Source organism: Necator americanus, chromosome II, assembly GCF_031761385.1.
Source record: "Necator americanus strain Aroian chromosome II, whole genome shotgun sequence".
NCBI lineage: Eukaryota > Metazoa > Nematoda > Chromadorea > Rhabditida > Ancylostomatidae > Necator > Necator americanus.
Window position 1 is genome coordinate 16672281 of NC_087372.1, and position 14338 is coordinate 16686618.

Genomic DNA, 14338 nt, shown 5'->3' on the forward strand with positions numbered 1-14338 from the left:
ATCAATCGCAAACAATTCATACATACTGACAGCTACAGCACAAACCTGCCGCTTGAACAGATAAATCACCTATTCATCACCTTTTCAGCTTCGCAAAAGCGACAGAGCGAGATCACCGCTGTTTTGTTTTGTTTCCTTTCTAGAATTCGCCGTCGATGTTGGGGTTGTTCTCAAGGTATTGTTTGAAGCAGAAACGGATCTTGTCGAATTGACTGAGACAGACGATGTATTTCAAGTAGTCTGTCGGCACGCCGTTCGTTGTTTCGCAGTACACGACGCACTGGTCAATCACCTAGAATCACTTTCTTGCGACAAAAATCAGCGGAACAGGAACAAAAAATCGCAAAAAAAAAAGCGAAGAGGAGATCGAGATCACAACAGCACTCACTCCTTGTCGACGACAGCAAGGTGTGTGGTCCACGCGAGACGAAGCACAATCCCACATCTGTCCCACTGTAGGTCCTCGGGGAGCGCATTGAGCCATGAAGCCAATTACCTGCGAATGTCGGATTTTTGCCACGATATGCCAATTCCACAAGATATAAACAACTGCATTGTCTCATTACAAGTCTTCCAAATAAAGTACACAAATTTATCCGTATCTGGTCCTTCAGGTTTTATTTGTTTTATTGTTTATTTGTTCTTTGGCTATTGAAGATCGCTGAAGAAACGTTATCGTTATATCATCGTGACAATGATACAAAGCGCGTACGGTTATACTGTGCTATCATTCAAACCATTCCAAATACTTCGTACTGTCAATTGCTGCTAACCTTTCCTCGCTTAACGCTCTCAGGGTTTTTCTGCAACAGTGCCTTCCTTCAATAAGAAGCGAGTGAGAAAAAGAGTTCTCTCTCTTTTTTGTCTCGCATTCATTCAATACAAAATTTGTGTAGTCGTATCGTATCACTTTCACTTCACTACGCAAAATAGACCGATGAAGACGATTTCTACAGTTGAGTTCCCTTTTTCGTTACACTTCACGTGATTCGTTCACAGCTATTCAATTTCGAGAGCCGAACTTCCTGCTTCGGCTACAAACGCCTCGTTTCTCCGCTATAAACAAATATTCTAACTGAACATCATTCCTATATATTACTTATAATCTTAACCTCAACATTAGGACGATGAGAGTTTTGTAAAGAGAAAAATGTAAGTAAGGAATTTTCATAAAATCTCATTTACCCGCTTGAAAGAGAATTTCTCGCGCTACAAAACTGTATTATTTTCATCCTTTAGTCCTTTAGTTCACCTTGATCGTTTTTGTTTTCTGCATTTAATAGAGACGCTGAAGTTGAGATTGGTGCTATGTATGAAGAAGGAACAGTAGTTCAAATTAGCGCTTGTCGTTTGTCTTCGCGTTCGAAATTAGGACTTTTGACCTCGAAAATAGGCTGCCACATCGGTTGGCTTATCTGCCACGATTGAGGAAGACTTCATTTCCCTTTTTGAAACGAAAAAAAAACTACTGACGATTAGTTCTTGCATGCTCTGAAGTCGGTCGATGGTTCGAAACCGCCTTAGTGCCTTTTATCTTAGTGTCTCAAGTCTTTTAACCCCCTGTCGATAAACTGGTACCAGAGTTGTCTGGGAGGATAAAAACACCGACCTGATTATCGGCTGGCCCCCGCAGGACATTGTGCTGGCCAACACGCATTCCAAAACCTCATCGTTTACTACTAATACCACTACTACTCTTTCCCATTGATCAATAGTTTTTCGATGTCTCCTGTCGGTTTTTTTTCCAGTGTTCTTTTTTATTTCTCCATGGTTCTCCAATCCAATTTTTGTTTTTTACAATTAGCATATTAAGCTTCCCATGTTTTAGGTATTCTGTTCGGGTGATTCAGAGGACTAGGAAAGACGTCGACATTTGCATTCGCTCCTTTCTATTGAAAGTGGTGCATCCGCAAGACAATTCGCATTTCGCAAAGAAAACGTATCGTAAGTGGGCACTGCAGACCGTTCCAATATCAAATGCTCAAACAAAAGCTGGAACTGAGTATTGCCCATGTTCGACTGTCTTTGAATCTCGGCATGTTGAAACGTAGTTTTAATTGATTTCCTTGAGCTGTAGCCAAGATTGGTATTGATCGTCTTTATTAAACAACGGCTAACGTTTCGGCGTTATCGCTTTCGTCAGAGCTTGGAAAACTCAAAGCCATTAGTGATTTATCCCCTCAAGCGCCTCATCACCCTACAGAAATCACCCAAACGGTAAGCAAACTCAAACAGCAACACATAGGCTAGTACTTACCTCATTAGCTAGACTTGTTAACACAGCAGGCCACCACGTACAACAACTACGAGTCACAAGGGTTTTATATAGGGACCTCACGGCCCGCCCCGTAGATCAAAACCCGCACAGGTCTGTAAATCTGGCCCATACAGTAGCAATATCCAATGGGTACGCTGCTGGGGATGGTGTTACCCGACAAGCACGACATCCCTTTTGAAGATCCAACGTAGTGGATGGCCCAGAAAAGATCCCTTTCTGTTTACCTCATATGATATGATGATATGAGCACAGCGGTACGGAGCTGTCTACGAAAACGTCTACAGAATGATGTGAGGGTTGTGGAAATGCCTCCACCGAACCTCAAGGCTCAGCTGGTAAGTAATCGTGCGTATTATTGACTCTGCACAACTCCGAGCTGCTTGTTTTGCCCGTATGGCATAGAGAGTGATTGCATGATATCAGGAGTAGTGTATCGTATCACGTGCAGGTTGTGAGGTGACGATTATATAGGAGGAACGGGACGTCCACTGTGTATTAAGGTCAAGGAGAAAATCTAAACCTTCACCCCACTTGGAGCACACCGTAGAATATGTAATCCAAACTCCGAAGTAGAGGTAGAAGTTCGTATATTATCGTACGAGTCCGAGATCACAGCACGCAGAACACTAGAGGCCTTTTGGATAACCGCCAAAAGTCCAAAAATGAACAAGAAGGATCAGTGCATTGCTATCACAAACGTGTTATCCCCATATCAAGACCTATGCGGGTTTTGATCTACGGGGCGGACCGTGAGGTCCCTATATAAAACCGTTGTGACTCGTAGTTGTGATAAGTGGTGGTCTGTTGCGTTAACAAGTCTGGCTAATGAGGTAAGTACTAGCCAATGTGTTGCTGTTTGAGTTTGCTTACCGTTTGGGTGATTTCTGTAGGGTGATGAGGCGCTTGAGGGGATAAATCACTAATGGCTTTGAGTTTTCCAGGCTCTGACGAAGGCGATAACGCTGAAACGTTAGCCGTTGTTTAATAAAGACGATCATTACCAATCTTGGCTACAGCTCAAAGAAATCAATTAAAAACTGGAACAATTGTTGTGGTGTTACAATGAAAAGACAGAATGCTTTCGACAGATTTGTTGTGAGATGTAAGAGGTGGAACCAACAGAGTTCTTGCCTACAGAACTAGAACAATTCTCAAGCGGATTGCACTGTAATAATTTTGAATTCCTTCACATTCACCTCAGAATAGCAGAAAATTCTTCGAGAAGATTATGGATTATTTATTAAATTCCTCTAGAATTTCTGAAAACTTGGCAGTAAGTAGCACGTAGCAGTAGTGGTCGTTTAGTCGCATACTCGAAATGTCAGCAAAAAAGAACATTAGGTAGTACCAACATAATGTCTGCTTCTCGGAACGATGGAAATTTCCATCAGATAAATTCCACGAGGTCAACTACAGATGTCAGACCGTGTGACAACAAGAGAATTATACAAGAAAGTTTGTCTGGAAATCATCTTCCTAGGAATAAATTCATCAACGCAGAAAAGCACCAGAGAAACAGAAAAACACCCTCCACGCAACCCGCTCTCCAATCTGCACTACTCATTTAAAAAACGTCCAAGAAGATAAATGAGTTTCCAAATGAACAGTGATGAGATCAGTGTTTTGCGAGTAGTAGTAAGGGTTCTAGACGTTGCTTGCAGGTATCACAGCAAACGCGCGTATAACACCTTACAAATCCAGGAATCGAAGGCCTCAGAACTCTCAGGTTACCTGTCCAGAAATCTCTCCAAGATAAAATTGATGAAACGAGTGGGAAAAAATGAAAGTCAGGCCTAACCACTCTCGTCTGTGCAAATAAAATTTTGTAAATAGAATTTTCCGGGTAATTTCACCATTTTGCACTGTTCCACTCCGTCAATCATGTGGATCTAAAGGGTTTTCTCGTAGACATCAGTGGTACCTTCGAATCTGGGATTCGTTGACCTGTAAGAGGTGATTCGCACCTTCACTGCTAGTCTTGAAAACTTTGTTCCAAATCTCACCTACTAATGGAGACGCCCTATCACCGGGCCTAACCTCTCCAAGCGATGATTTTGATATAGCAGGGATCCACAACACTTTTGTCAAAGGAATTATTTGCATTCCTGCGAAATGTGTAAATGTGAATCGAAACAAATAAGCTCAGAAAAGTGCAAAAAAGCACAGATAAACTATGCGAAATGTGAGAATACGTGCAGGAACATCGGATGCTGCGCAGCATGAGATGGTTGAAATATGTAAATAAGCCAAAGCGTTCTTATTCGAACATCAATTGATAAACTCAAGTTTGAAGAGGGGCCCGTAAAAATTTCTGATATGGACTCCTTTGTACTAGTAGGTAGACATGGTTTAGCGTGCAAGTTAGTCAGTTCACATCAGTATGACCGTAGTGAGACTGAGAAGTAATATGCAGGTTTTTTGGCTCTGTTTTGAAAACTGGAGTGCTACCTGAATAGCAGTAGACCAGTCGGTATAGATCCCGATTCTCCAGCGGTGAAACCGATAACTTGCGTTTTTACGGTCATAGTCATTAAAGCCAGCGCACCACGATTTTGATGTAGTGTGGAACCCACGGCAAAACCATAGATTTCGGGTAGAAGATTGCGGAACCCAGCGTGGTTCCGCTCATCATTCTCCAATCGTTGTAAAAAAAAATGGCGTGGGAAATGACTTAAAGGCATCACCCCACGAATCTGAGGTGGTGCGGATTTCAGGTGGAGAGTTCTTATACGGGGTCGTAGATTATGGAAAGGAGAGTGATTCCGTACATTTCTTCCTAATCACCATAAAAACGGCCCGGAAGATGCGGTGCGTGCACAAGGCTGGCGCGCTCCAGTCGAACTCCTTGTAGAAAAAAGTGCGCCAGAATGCCCGAGACCATCTTCCGGGCCGTTTTCTACGGCAATTAGGAAGAAATGGACGGAATCACTCTCCTCCTCCATAATCTACTACGTCGTATGCGAATACTCCACCTGAAATCCGTACCACCTCAGATTCGTGGAGTGATGCCTTTAAACCAAGGCTAAAAACCAGATTGTTACTATAACTTGTGATCTACACCGTTTCGGCTATTCAGGCTTCCTTCCGGTTATTTTACCTTACGGATTTTCAGTAGATGAGAACGAGCATGTTGATAAGAAAAAAATAAGAGGAATGTGAAAATACAACACATGACTTCATTCTCGGCTTTCCTATTATAAGCATGATTACAAGGTTTTTTAGGCTCATTTCCGGCACTACATAGAAACGAAATTACAGTAATTGTAAGTGTGATAGGATGTACGGACATGGACATTTATTCTACGCTGGTTCTCTGAATTACTAGTCTGCAACGTCTACCAAAGAAAGGTCAGTTTTGGTTGGTTTGCCGTGCGTAGCAGACTTCAAGTCCACAGTTCGAATGAACTTTTTGTGTGAGTGCATCTGAGAGTCCTTATCAATGAAGAGAAATGAGTCAGCAAAAACGGCTCATCTTCTCATGATGCCTCACCCCGATCCATGCATTAAATACAGAACTGATTATTAGGTTTGTTACTTATTTTCTTCACACACATACATTACATACTTTTCTCGGATTGGTGCAGCCATTTCGGAGAGCTGCCCGCGCGAACTTTGGCGTGTACGTGAACCTCAACCGTGAGAAGAGAGTGCGGAAATCCCGTCTACGGCAAGTCGTCGACGGCAACATATCCCCTGGGGAACCAGTTGCTGACGGTACCGTGGGCAGTGGCTCACTACCCCAACTCTTCGTTGATGTTAGCGGCACTACAGGATGCGGCCTTACTATACACCTCTTGCCAGAAGGCTTCTAGAAACACTTAGCTTTTACCTGAGTTCCCAAGAGAAAAAATCGGGTCCTATTTTCCAAACGTCAGTTTTCTTCCATAGTGTAGAAAAATAGTTACCTAAGCTAACAATTAAAGCTCATGGTTTGAAGAACTTTCCACAACAAATCGATTACACGTCGACCTACTGAACCCAACTAAGAAAGCCGTTTTCAAAGTCGCACTTTTATCTTTTTTTTTCAAAAACTTCGAAGATTTTTGCTTTTTAGCCGCCCTCTGTGGAGGAATCCAACCAGATCTAGGGTAGAAAACAACGTATGTAGAAGCATGATGTTCTGCTTCACAAACGGTTGGCTATTGAACTGAATCAACCTTCACGGCCGAATTGGAAGGTGACAAACTCGCATACTCGCTAAGCGTATTCACGAAGCAGATTGTTGCGAAAGTGTGATTTTGACCGGTGAGAACTTCTTGCAAACATGCGTTGTCGTACACATGTTCAAAGAAACAATTGTGCACGTTCATAATATATCAAAATGAACTCTCTAAAGCACTTCTGGCACTAGCGGACAGTTGGACGGGTTTATTTCAGAATTAATTATTTGAACAAAAATTTATTGACAGTGAGGATTTTGATGCAAAATGTTTTTGAAAAAAAAAACTGTCTTATCTCTATAGCGGGAGAAAAATGTAATAAAAAGGAAAGCGGGAGGTCCATATAAAGTAGTTGTGATGGGCTTTCATTAAATGATAGAAGTGAGGACTATAATGGATAGGAAATTTCATACTGTATTTAGATAGATGTTGAAAGTTTAGAAACTTTTTGAGCTGGGTACATGTAATTCTGAACAAAATACGTCTTGAGTGCTGTAGAAACAAATGAGAATCTCATAACTGATCCAGTGCGGAAGACTGCGTACATTTTTATGCACCCTTAACTCAGAATCTCTGAGTTAAAGGTAATGGTTTGTTATAGAAATGTGAAGCTTTGTTCCTTGCTTTATACCAATATTAGAGAAATGTATAGGATCACTAAAGGAAGTTTTGCACTGAACACTGACTACAGCCTAACCAGAGGATCAGCGGCGTCTTAAAAAATTTACACTGACATACTGTAAATGTGGCGCAACTGCTTTTTTTGAATATGTGTACAGCTAAAAAATACGCTAAAATACTGTGTACTAAAACATCTGCAAGAAGTTCTCGGTTGTCAAAATTCCAACCTCACAAGCACTCTTCATCACGAGTACATTTAATGAAAATACAAGTTAGAAGGCAATTTCCAAATTAGCCGCAAAAGCTGCTTTGTTCCAAATGCTAATTCTTCGTAGAGTTAAAAATCATGTTTCTATATTCATTGTGTTTGGACCCAGATGTGATCAAACTTTCTCGTACGCTGCAACTAAAAAGCAAGAATCTTTGAAATTTTTCACAAAATGAAACTGATTTTGAAAATGCTTTTGCCTGCGAAAATTTGATGAATTGGAGGTGGAGTTGAAATGTTGTAAAACTTCTTCAAACCACGGAATTAAAGTAATTAATCTCCTATTTAATGCGTGGACCGGCATTGCGTGAGAGGGCGTGAGAGAATTAGCACTGCGCAAGCAACCCATCTGTAGCCTCATTCGCTATGTTGAAACGTAGCGCTACTATTCACAGAAGTGCACGCAACGTTGGAGGTTGGGATTTGCGAGTGTGTTGGCCGGATACATAGGTTCACAACTGAGGTCTCGATGATTCACAATGAGATGAGATGATTCTCATCCACTCTATTTTTGAAGTTCTAGCCGAAATCAACGTGCACACCGGTGAGGAAAGTTCCCAGTGTTCAGTCCTGCAGAGGATGAGGACAGTGCAGAACTCATTACAATGCATTGAGCAAAGCGGGCGCTATTTTCACATAATAATTTGGTAAGAAAAATTTGCAACGATAATTCCAGTAAAAAGGAAAGTCTCAAGAGAAATCATCATAACGTTTGCGTTTAAAAAAATACCATTTCAGGTCGTAGAGCATTGAAGTCGCAATAGCGCCGACGGCATTCAATGTCAGCTCCTTTTAACGCTCTACAGCATGTCCGCAATTTTTGATTTGCGTTTCTTTGCCCAGGTATACCATATCTGAAAAAACCACAACGCAAATTACAAATTTATTTCCATTTTTTGATTGGAATAAAGTGCGTGATCCAACCGTTCCTCGTTTTACGGCATTTTTTCTCGAAGCACAGACAATTGTCGAACGAGAACCGATTAAATATTGGCATCCAAATTGCACTTGGAGGAGACTCTAGAGGTTTTTTCAGAGATACTACTCATCAGCATGTGAAGTCTAGTTAAAAATAACAGAAGCTCAAGAAATTCTTCTAAAAAGTTAAAAGTTTCCAGTGTCAAGTGCATTTCCCTTCTAGCAAAAGGAGTAGAAGAAGAAAGTTTGTTTTGTGTTAGTTTTCTGCAAATTGAAACTAATAGAATCTAAAATTACATGGCTTGGGTCCTGCTGAGCACGGTTTGTTGCTGTGGAGCACCAAATGCAGCAGGCCGATGCCACGGCTGCTGGACTGCCGCCGACTGTTGCTGCTGCTGGAGACCAGCGAATGGGGTCCAGTCCCACTGAGCAATTGTCGATGGAATAAGTAGCAGAAGTAACAGCATCTGTAACAGTCATAAGTATGGTATCCCTCAGAATTAGCCAGGAGAGAAAAGGTATCGGATTCGTTCGGTCACAGCAGACCAGTCCGCTAGTGCGACAAGCGGATATGCGATAAAGAGCGACGAAAACAAATGTGATAAAGAAAGCATGGAAGGAGTCGTAACAAATGAGTCAACGTGAGATTTACGTCCATATCAGCAAAGCGGCAGCGGATCAAGGCCTTTGCAACAGGTTGGAGAGAGAGTAACCAGTACATGAAGTGTGTCCGGTCACACTACATGACACACATCCCGTCACAGGAAAATCGTTCAGTGATTGCTCGTGGATGTGGCCTGCATTGCGAGTTAGGCTGACCAGTTCCAAATAGCTTTCGGATGACGGTAGATCGCGGAATAAAACAGACAGCCGGCAGAAGCAAATCCTCATCGGCCAGCGTGTATAAGTCGAAAATTCGCGCAAGCGCCACCTGCCTGTTTTGCTTCTCCGAACTACCTGTATCAAAGCGAGGAATGGAAAAGAGCGTGTCCTCCAGCAAGCAAAAGTGATGAGTCAGATCAAATCGTTCTCCCTTTTTATAGCTGTATCGTATCCTCCGCAGTGTAACGGTGGAACCTGCTGTTTATGTCCTCGAACGATTGACACAGAGAATTATGTTTAGGTTAATGGCAGGAGCAGTTAGTTGGAAGATCTTCTAGAGAAAAGACCAAAGCTATGGACTTTTCAGTGCCTTAGCATATCTTCCCAGCAAAAGTGAACAGGGCGAAGATAATAAGACCGCACAGACGCCTTAGACCTGTCCCCGTCCAGGCGCGTCCGATGGTCGAGAGCGTGAGGCCGGCGAAAGAAAAGGATGCTATCTTATTATAGCATCTGAAGCAATTATAATATAGACATGTTATTTCCTGGAAATTTCACTATCATGTCCGGCATTAAGAGAATTTTCCGAGGATACATTTAAAGAACTTTTTTTTTTTGAAGCATTAAGCTAAGAACTGAATTTCGAGAAAATTTCTCCGAGTAAGCCTATATTTCATTTATTTGCTTGAAAAAAGACTCTTGAGAAGCCTTTGTGAAGACCTCCGGGGGCGTATGAACAAATACCAAACATCACTTGTTACGTATGGATGAGTTTACCTTCGTCCCACATAAGCTCCTTCAAATCAATTTGACTAATGAAAAAACATTTTTTTTCACCCTTAATTGAAAGAAGACACAAGGTGGTAGAGGGAAAAGGGAAACTTTGGATGTCGTAGTGGCAGTTCTGAGGACTTTGCAGACAAGTAGGGATGGCATCTTTCAGTATAAAACTACCTTCCATTTCCATGGACAAGTGTATTGGTTCACAATGCGCATTTGCTTTGAATCGTCTTACAAAAATGGTGGTAGTGCGACTGCAGCTCAACGGGAATCCTGACGCCATTACAATTTAGGACATCATGTCTGCGTTCCAGGGCGCCATCACAACATGGGGTAAGAATTTCGAGAAGACGAGTTCAGCTCTACAAAAAGGAACTATTAGGTACCAAGGTACTCAATGAACCCCAGAAAACGCTCAGTTCGGGCGTCAGTTCTAAGGATCCCACGATTTTCGGAAGGAAGCACGCAGCAGCATTAAACTTATGCCGAAAAACCGTTCGTCGAATACTCCACAGCCACAGCCAAAGTTTCACTCTTGCAAAATTCCGTACTAAATTGTAATGAAATCAGGATTCCCATTGAGCAGCAGTCGCACTATCACCATTTTTGTAAAATGACTTCGCAGCTCGACGTGAACTGATCCACTGGTCCATAGTGGAAGGTAATTCTATGCTGAAAGATGCCACTACCACCTGTCTTCCAACTCCTCAGGGATGTCCCCACTACATTCAAAATTTCCCGTTTCCATCCTGAATCGATGGCGAAAGTAATGAATTCCCAAGAAGTCAGTAGAACAGGTAATAACCAGAAATCTAAGACAAAGTCTTAAGTAGCTTGCACTGAAATATTTTGGAAGTGTTGCTTCCAGCAGGGTTAGTCTTCAAAGTGTGCCTGCTGCCAGTTTAAGAGAGCCACTAAGGCTCTGGTGTCTCCTGCAACTAAATATAACTCTCGGTTTTCATTAAAAATGAGGAAATGCTGTAAAATTTGTGTAATTTCGTCTGTTTCGTTCTATTTGTCCATCTCGTGAAGTTCCTGGTTTGAATTTCCTGCTACTAGTTCAAACTTGATCTCAATGACTGTGACACAGCTTAGAAAAACGCGACATTTGTAACTAAACATAACGTAACAACAACAGAAAAAAAAGTTCTATAGGAACATCATTAACGGGCGGTTTGAGTAGGGTAAAAACCCCTTAAAGCCATCCATTCAAGAATGTTTTGCAAGAATGTTCCCAAATCGTTCAGCAGAGTGAAAAATCAGGCAGGAAGAACATGTTTTCTGAGTGTTTTTTCACCGCTTTTCTTGTTTGTTACACCACTAGCACGAACAGAGCCGGCTTTGACGATCTCTAGCGCTGTTAATACTACTTTTTCGACAAAAAGTCTCAATGTGAGGAAGGAATTTAAGAATAAGAATAACATAAGGGGCGCAGGAGGTTTCCGGCGAGCGGGTGCATCCTTGTTGAGGTGCGCCTCGAATTTTGATGGGATTTATCTCGTGCGGATGGGCGGATGTTCAAAATTGTGTTTTTTGTCAAAGCATGTCGTGACGATGCATCCGCTATTACACTACAAAAATTCCTCTATACGGCGCAGATGTACCAGTTAAAGAACTCAGTGAAAAACTACGTTTTTTTTTCTTCCTCTAGGACTCAACCAATTCCTCGCCGAGCTTTTTCTTAATAAAAGATAAAAGGAAGTGTTTGGCGTTGACAGATTCCTTTGGGATCTTTTACTCGGATGTGCAGATCTTAATTAGCAAGTATTCAACATCAATGCCCCTATCCTCGCGGACAAATCTGATACAAAATTATCGACCACGAAAGGATGAAGGATTTGATTGACCACGGCATTACATAGTTTTAATTGTACATTTTATCAACTTACAGGTGTAAAAATCAAGGTATCCGCTCAAATCAAGGCAGCATGCATCTAGCATCAAATGATTTTCCCGAACTCCTCTCTGAACAATGTTCATGCTTCTTGGTCCACGTAATCGTACGAAGAATTTGGAACATGCAGTATGTTGGATTACGTTTGGACGACTTGTTCTCTTCACATATCATGTAAAAGGAGGACGCATACACAGCTTAATGAAAATGCAAACACAAGCAGAAGAAAAATCCAACAAGCTCTAAGACAGGAAAGGCGTCTAGATCCTCGTGGTCACGATCATTTTTATTTTCGGCTCCATTCTCATTCCTCGGAAGAGTACATCTTCGGTGGGTCTCTTTGACACTACCTGTATAGCAGCGCATTGAAAAGTATATTGGCGCTAAGCTAAGTATAAGCTGGCGTCTTTTCAAGCGAACGTCAGGTTTCATCGCCGCGCTAAATGACCCTTCAAGTTTTAACGATTACAAAGCTCCTAGTACTTTTATTTCCCAGTCTATATGACATACCTACGATTCACTTGTGATTATGTGTCCTCAGTTGTTCGGCCTACTTTGAAGATCTCTTTGCTTTCCTGATAACACAATTTGTCCAGCAAGATTAACAGTTGTAGCCTACTATCTTTATGAAATTCGACCTAATGCTCCGACTTTAGAGAGTTTGAAGCACAGACGAGTGGACGATTTAGTTTTCGACTTCATATCTGTCCTTAGTATTCTAGGTATGAGCGATGCCTGAAATTTCGCTTTTTCAGAGACCACGAGCGCGTTCCAGTTTTAACAACTTCCTGACCACAATAATCGTTGGGTTTATTTGTGTTTTTAACTCACTGTTTAAATCCCTTTTTTCTCTGTTTTATCCTTTCATGACACTATGTATCTAGATGGAATTTTGTTTTGATGCGCTCTTTTTCAAGTTCCTCGCTATAAGTGGTGCTAATTCTCTCTTAGTGGTGGTTAGACGGATAGCAACGTTAGTCAGGCCATCCGCTTGAGGTCCTTCAGATCCGTCCGCCCAGAGTCCCTGACGTGATTCTAAAGAGATCTCTTACTTCTCGTTTTTGTTTCATGGGACACTTATGGGTGTTTTCAAACCAATAACCCTGTACCGATCCGTACCATTCTTTTCAATCATAACACACAATACTGAAATATTGGTTGGAGGATTAGAGTGAAAAGATCTGAAAAGTTAGTGGATGGGAGAACAGATCAGTTCTCCTCTCCTTTCATCTCCAGGTTCATAAATGAGAATATCTTATAATGTGAAAAATAATGATCATGATATGTATATAATAATGGGCTTATTCTGCCACGTGTGTGTGTGTGTGTGTGTGTGTGTGTGTGTGTGTGTGTGTGTGTGTGTGTGTGTGTGTGTGTGTGTGTGTGTGTGTGTCTGTGTCTGTGTGTCTGTGTGTCTGTGTGTCTGTGTGTATGTGTGTGTCACGAAATTCGAAAAAGGGGTCCCACGGCGTCGGACTGATGCGCCGGCGCCAGATAACCATAGTATGGGTTGCGACGAGTCCACCGGCGTCGAGTGGGTGCCTCGAAGCCAAAAAGCTACAAAATGGGTTGCGACGGCGTTGGATTGGTGCGCTGGCGTCAGATAGCTATAAAATGGGTTCCGCCGGGTCGAAACAGTGGCTTCGTGCGCATGTCGCAAAAGGTAGATGGTTCATAGCCGTGGCCACTGGGCGCGTTGCTTGTCAACTTTATGACTTTATGACTCCCCTGCGTGTCCATTTCCTTCTCTTTTCGCCTCAAGTTGGTAGCATGCCTTTCCCAGAAAGTAGAAAATGCATGCAAACGGCCGCATAAGTAGTAGCTAACAGTTTAAATGATCAGACGTAGAACGTTATCTTTATCAGTAAGATGTCTTTCGCGTTATCTTACGCCAAAATATCATTTCTTGATAACTGTTTATAGAAAACAGGAGGAAAAAAAGACTATGAAATCTTTCCCCTTTATTTGTAATAAAATATGAAGAAAGAATGTTAGAGATACACAAGTCTAATTTCACAGAAAATGGAACTAATATTGATTTTCGTTGATTACTGAAACAGTCTGAAGGTCCGGCTAAAGCCAGACGTTCAGACTGGTGTTCTAAATAAGGAAACACCACAACATTTTTGCGAGAGAAGCTGCTGCGACTGCGAAGCATCTCTGGTGACCGCGGAACGCAAAGTCTTTTCGCAGATATAAACATGTTCTGACTGAAGTGCACATTCCATATTCATTCTTCCAGTTCCATTTGATATGAACAATTTCTACAAAAACAACGAGATAGAAAATATTTGTAGCTTTACCGAATATTTAGTTTTACCTTTATTTCGTTCATTTATTTAGTTTTACCGCTATATTACGGTACTGCATAATCTTTGCAGAAAAGTAAAACTTATTACATTTTAATTACACAAAGCAAATGAATGATAACGAATGAATGTTCAATAACAGTGTACAACAATGAAGCCACACTGTTGGGAATTTTATCCTGAATACATTAAATGCTGAACTGAAATATCAATGCGAAAACAATATTGTCGCGGTTAATTTATTTCATTTCGACAGCCAGCACAGGTGAGTTTGGCCTCTAAAATTGC

At 41.6% G+C, this 14338-nt stretch overlaps 1 protein-coding gene across 1 annotated transcript; it reads right to left on the reverse strand.

Moving 5' to 3' along the window:
* Positions 1-139: 139 nt before the first annotated feature.
* On the reverse strand, positions 140-8712 carry RB195_018115 (uncharacterized protein; the record flags this gene model as incomplete). Its single annotated transcript, XM_064185400.1, has 4 exons — positions 140-292; positions 389-496; positions 8058-8181; positions 8543-8712. The coding sequence occupies 4 exons, from the start codon at positions 8710-8712 to the stop codon at positions 140-142; spliced, it is 555 nt and encodes a 184-aa protein (XP_064041281.1).
* Between the last annotated feature and the right edge of the window lie 5626 nt (positions 8713-14338).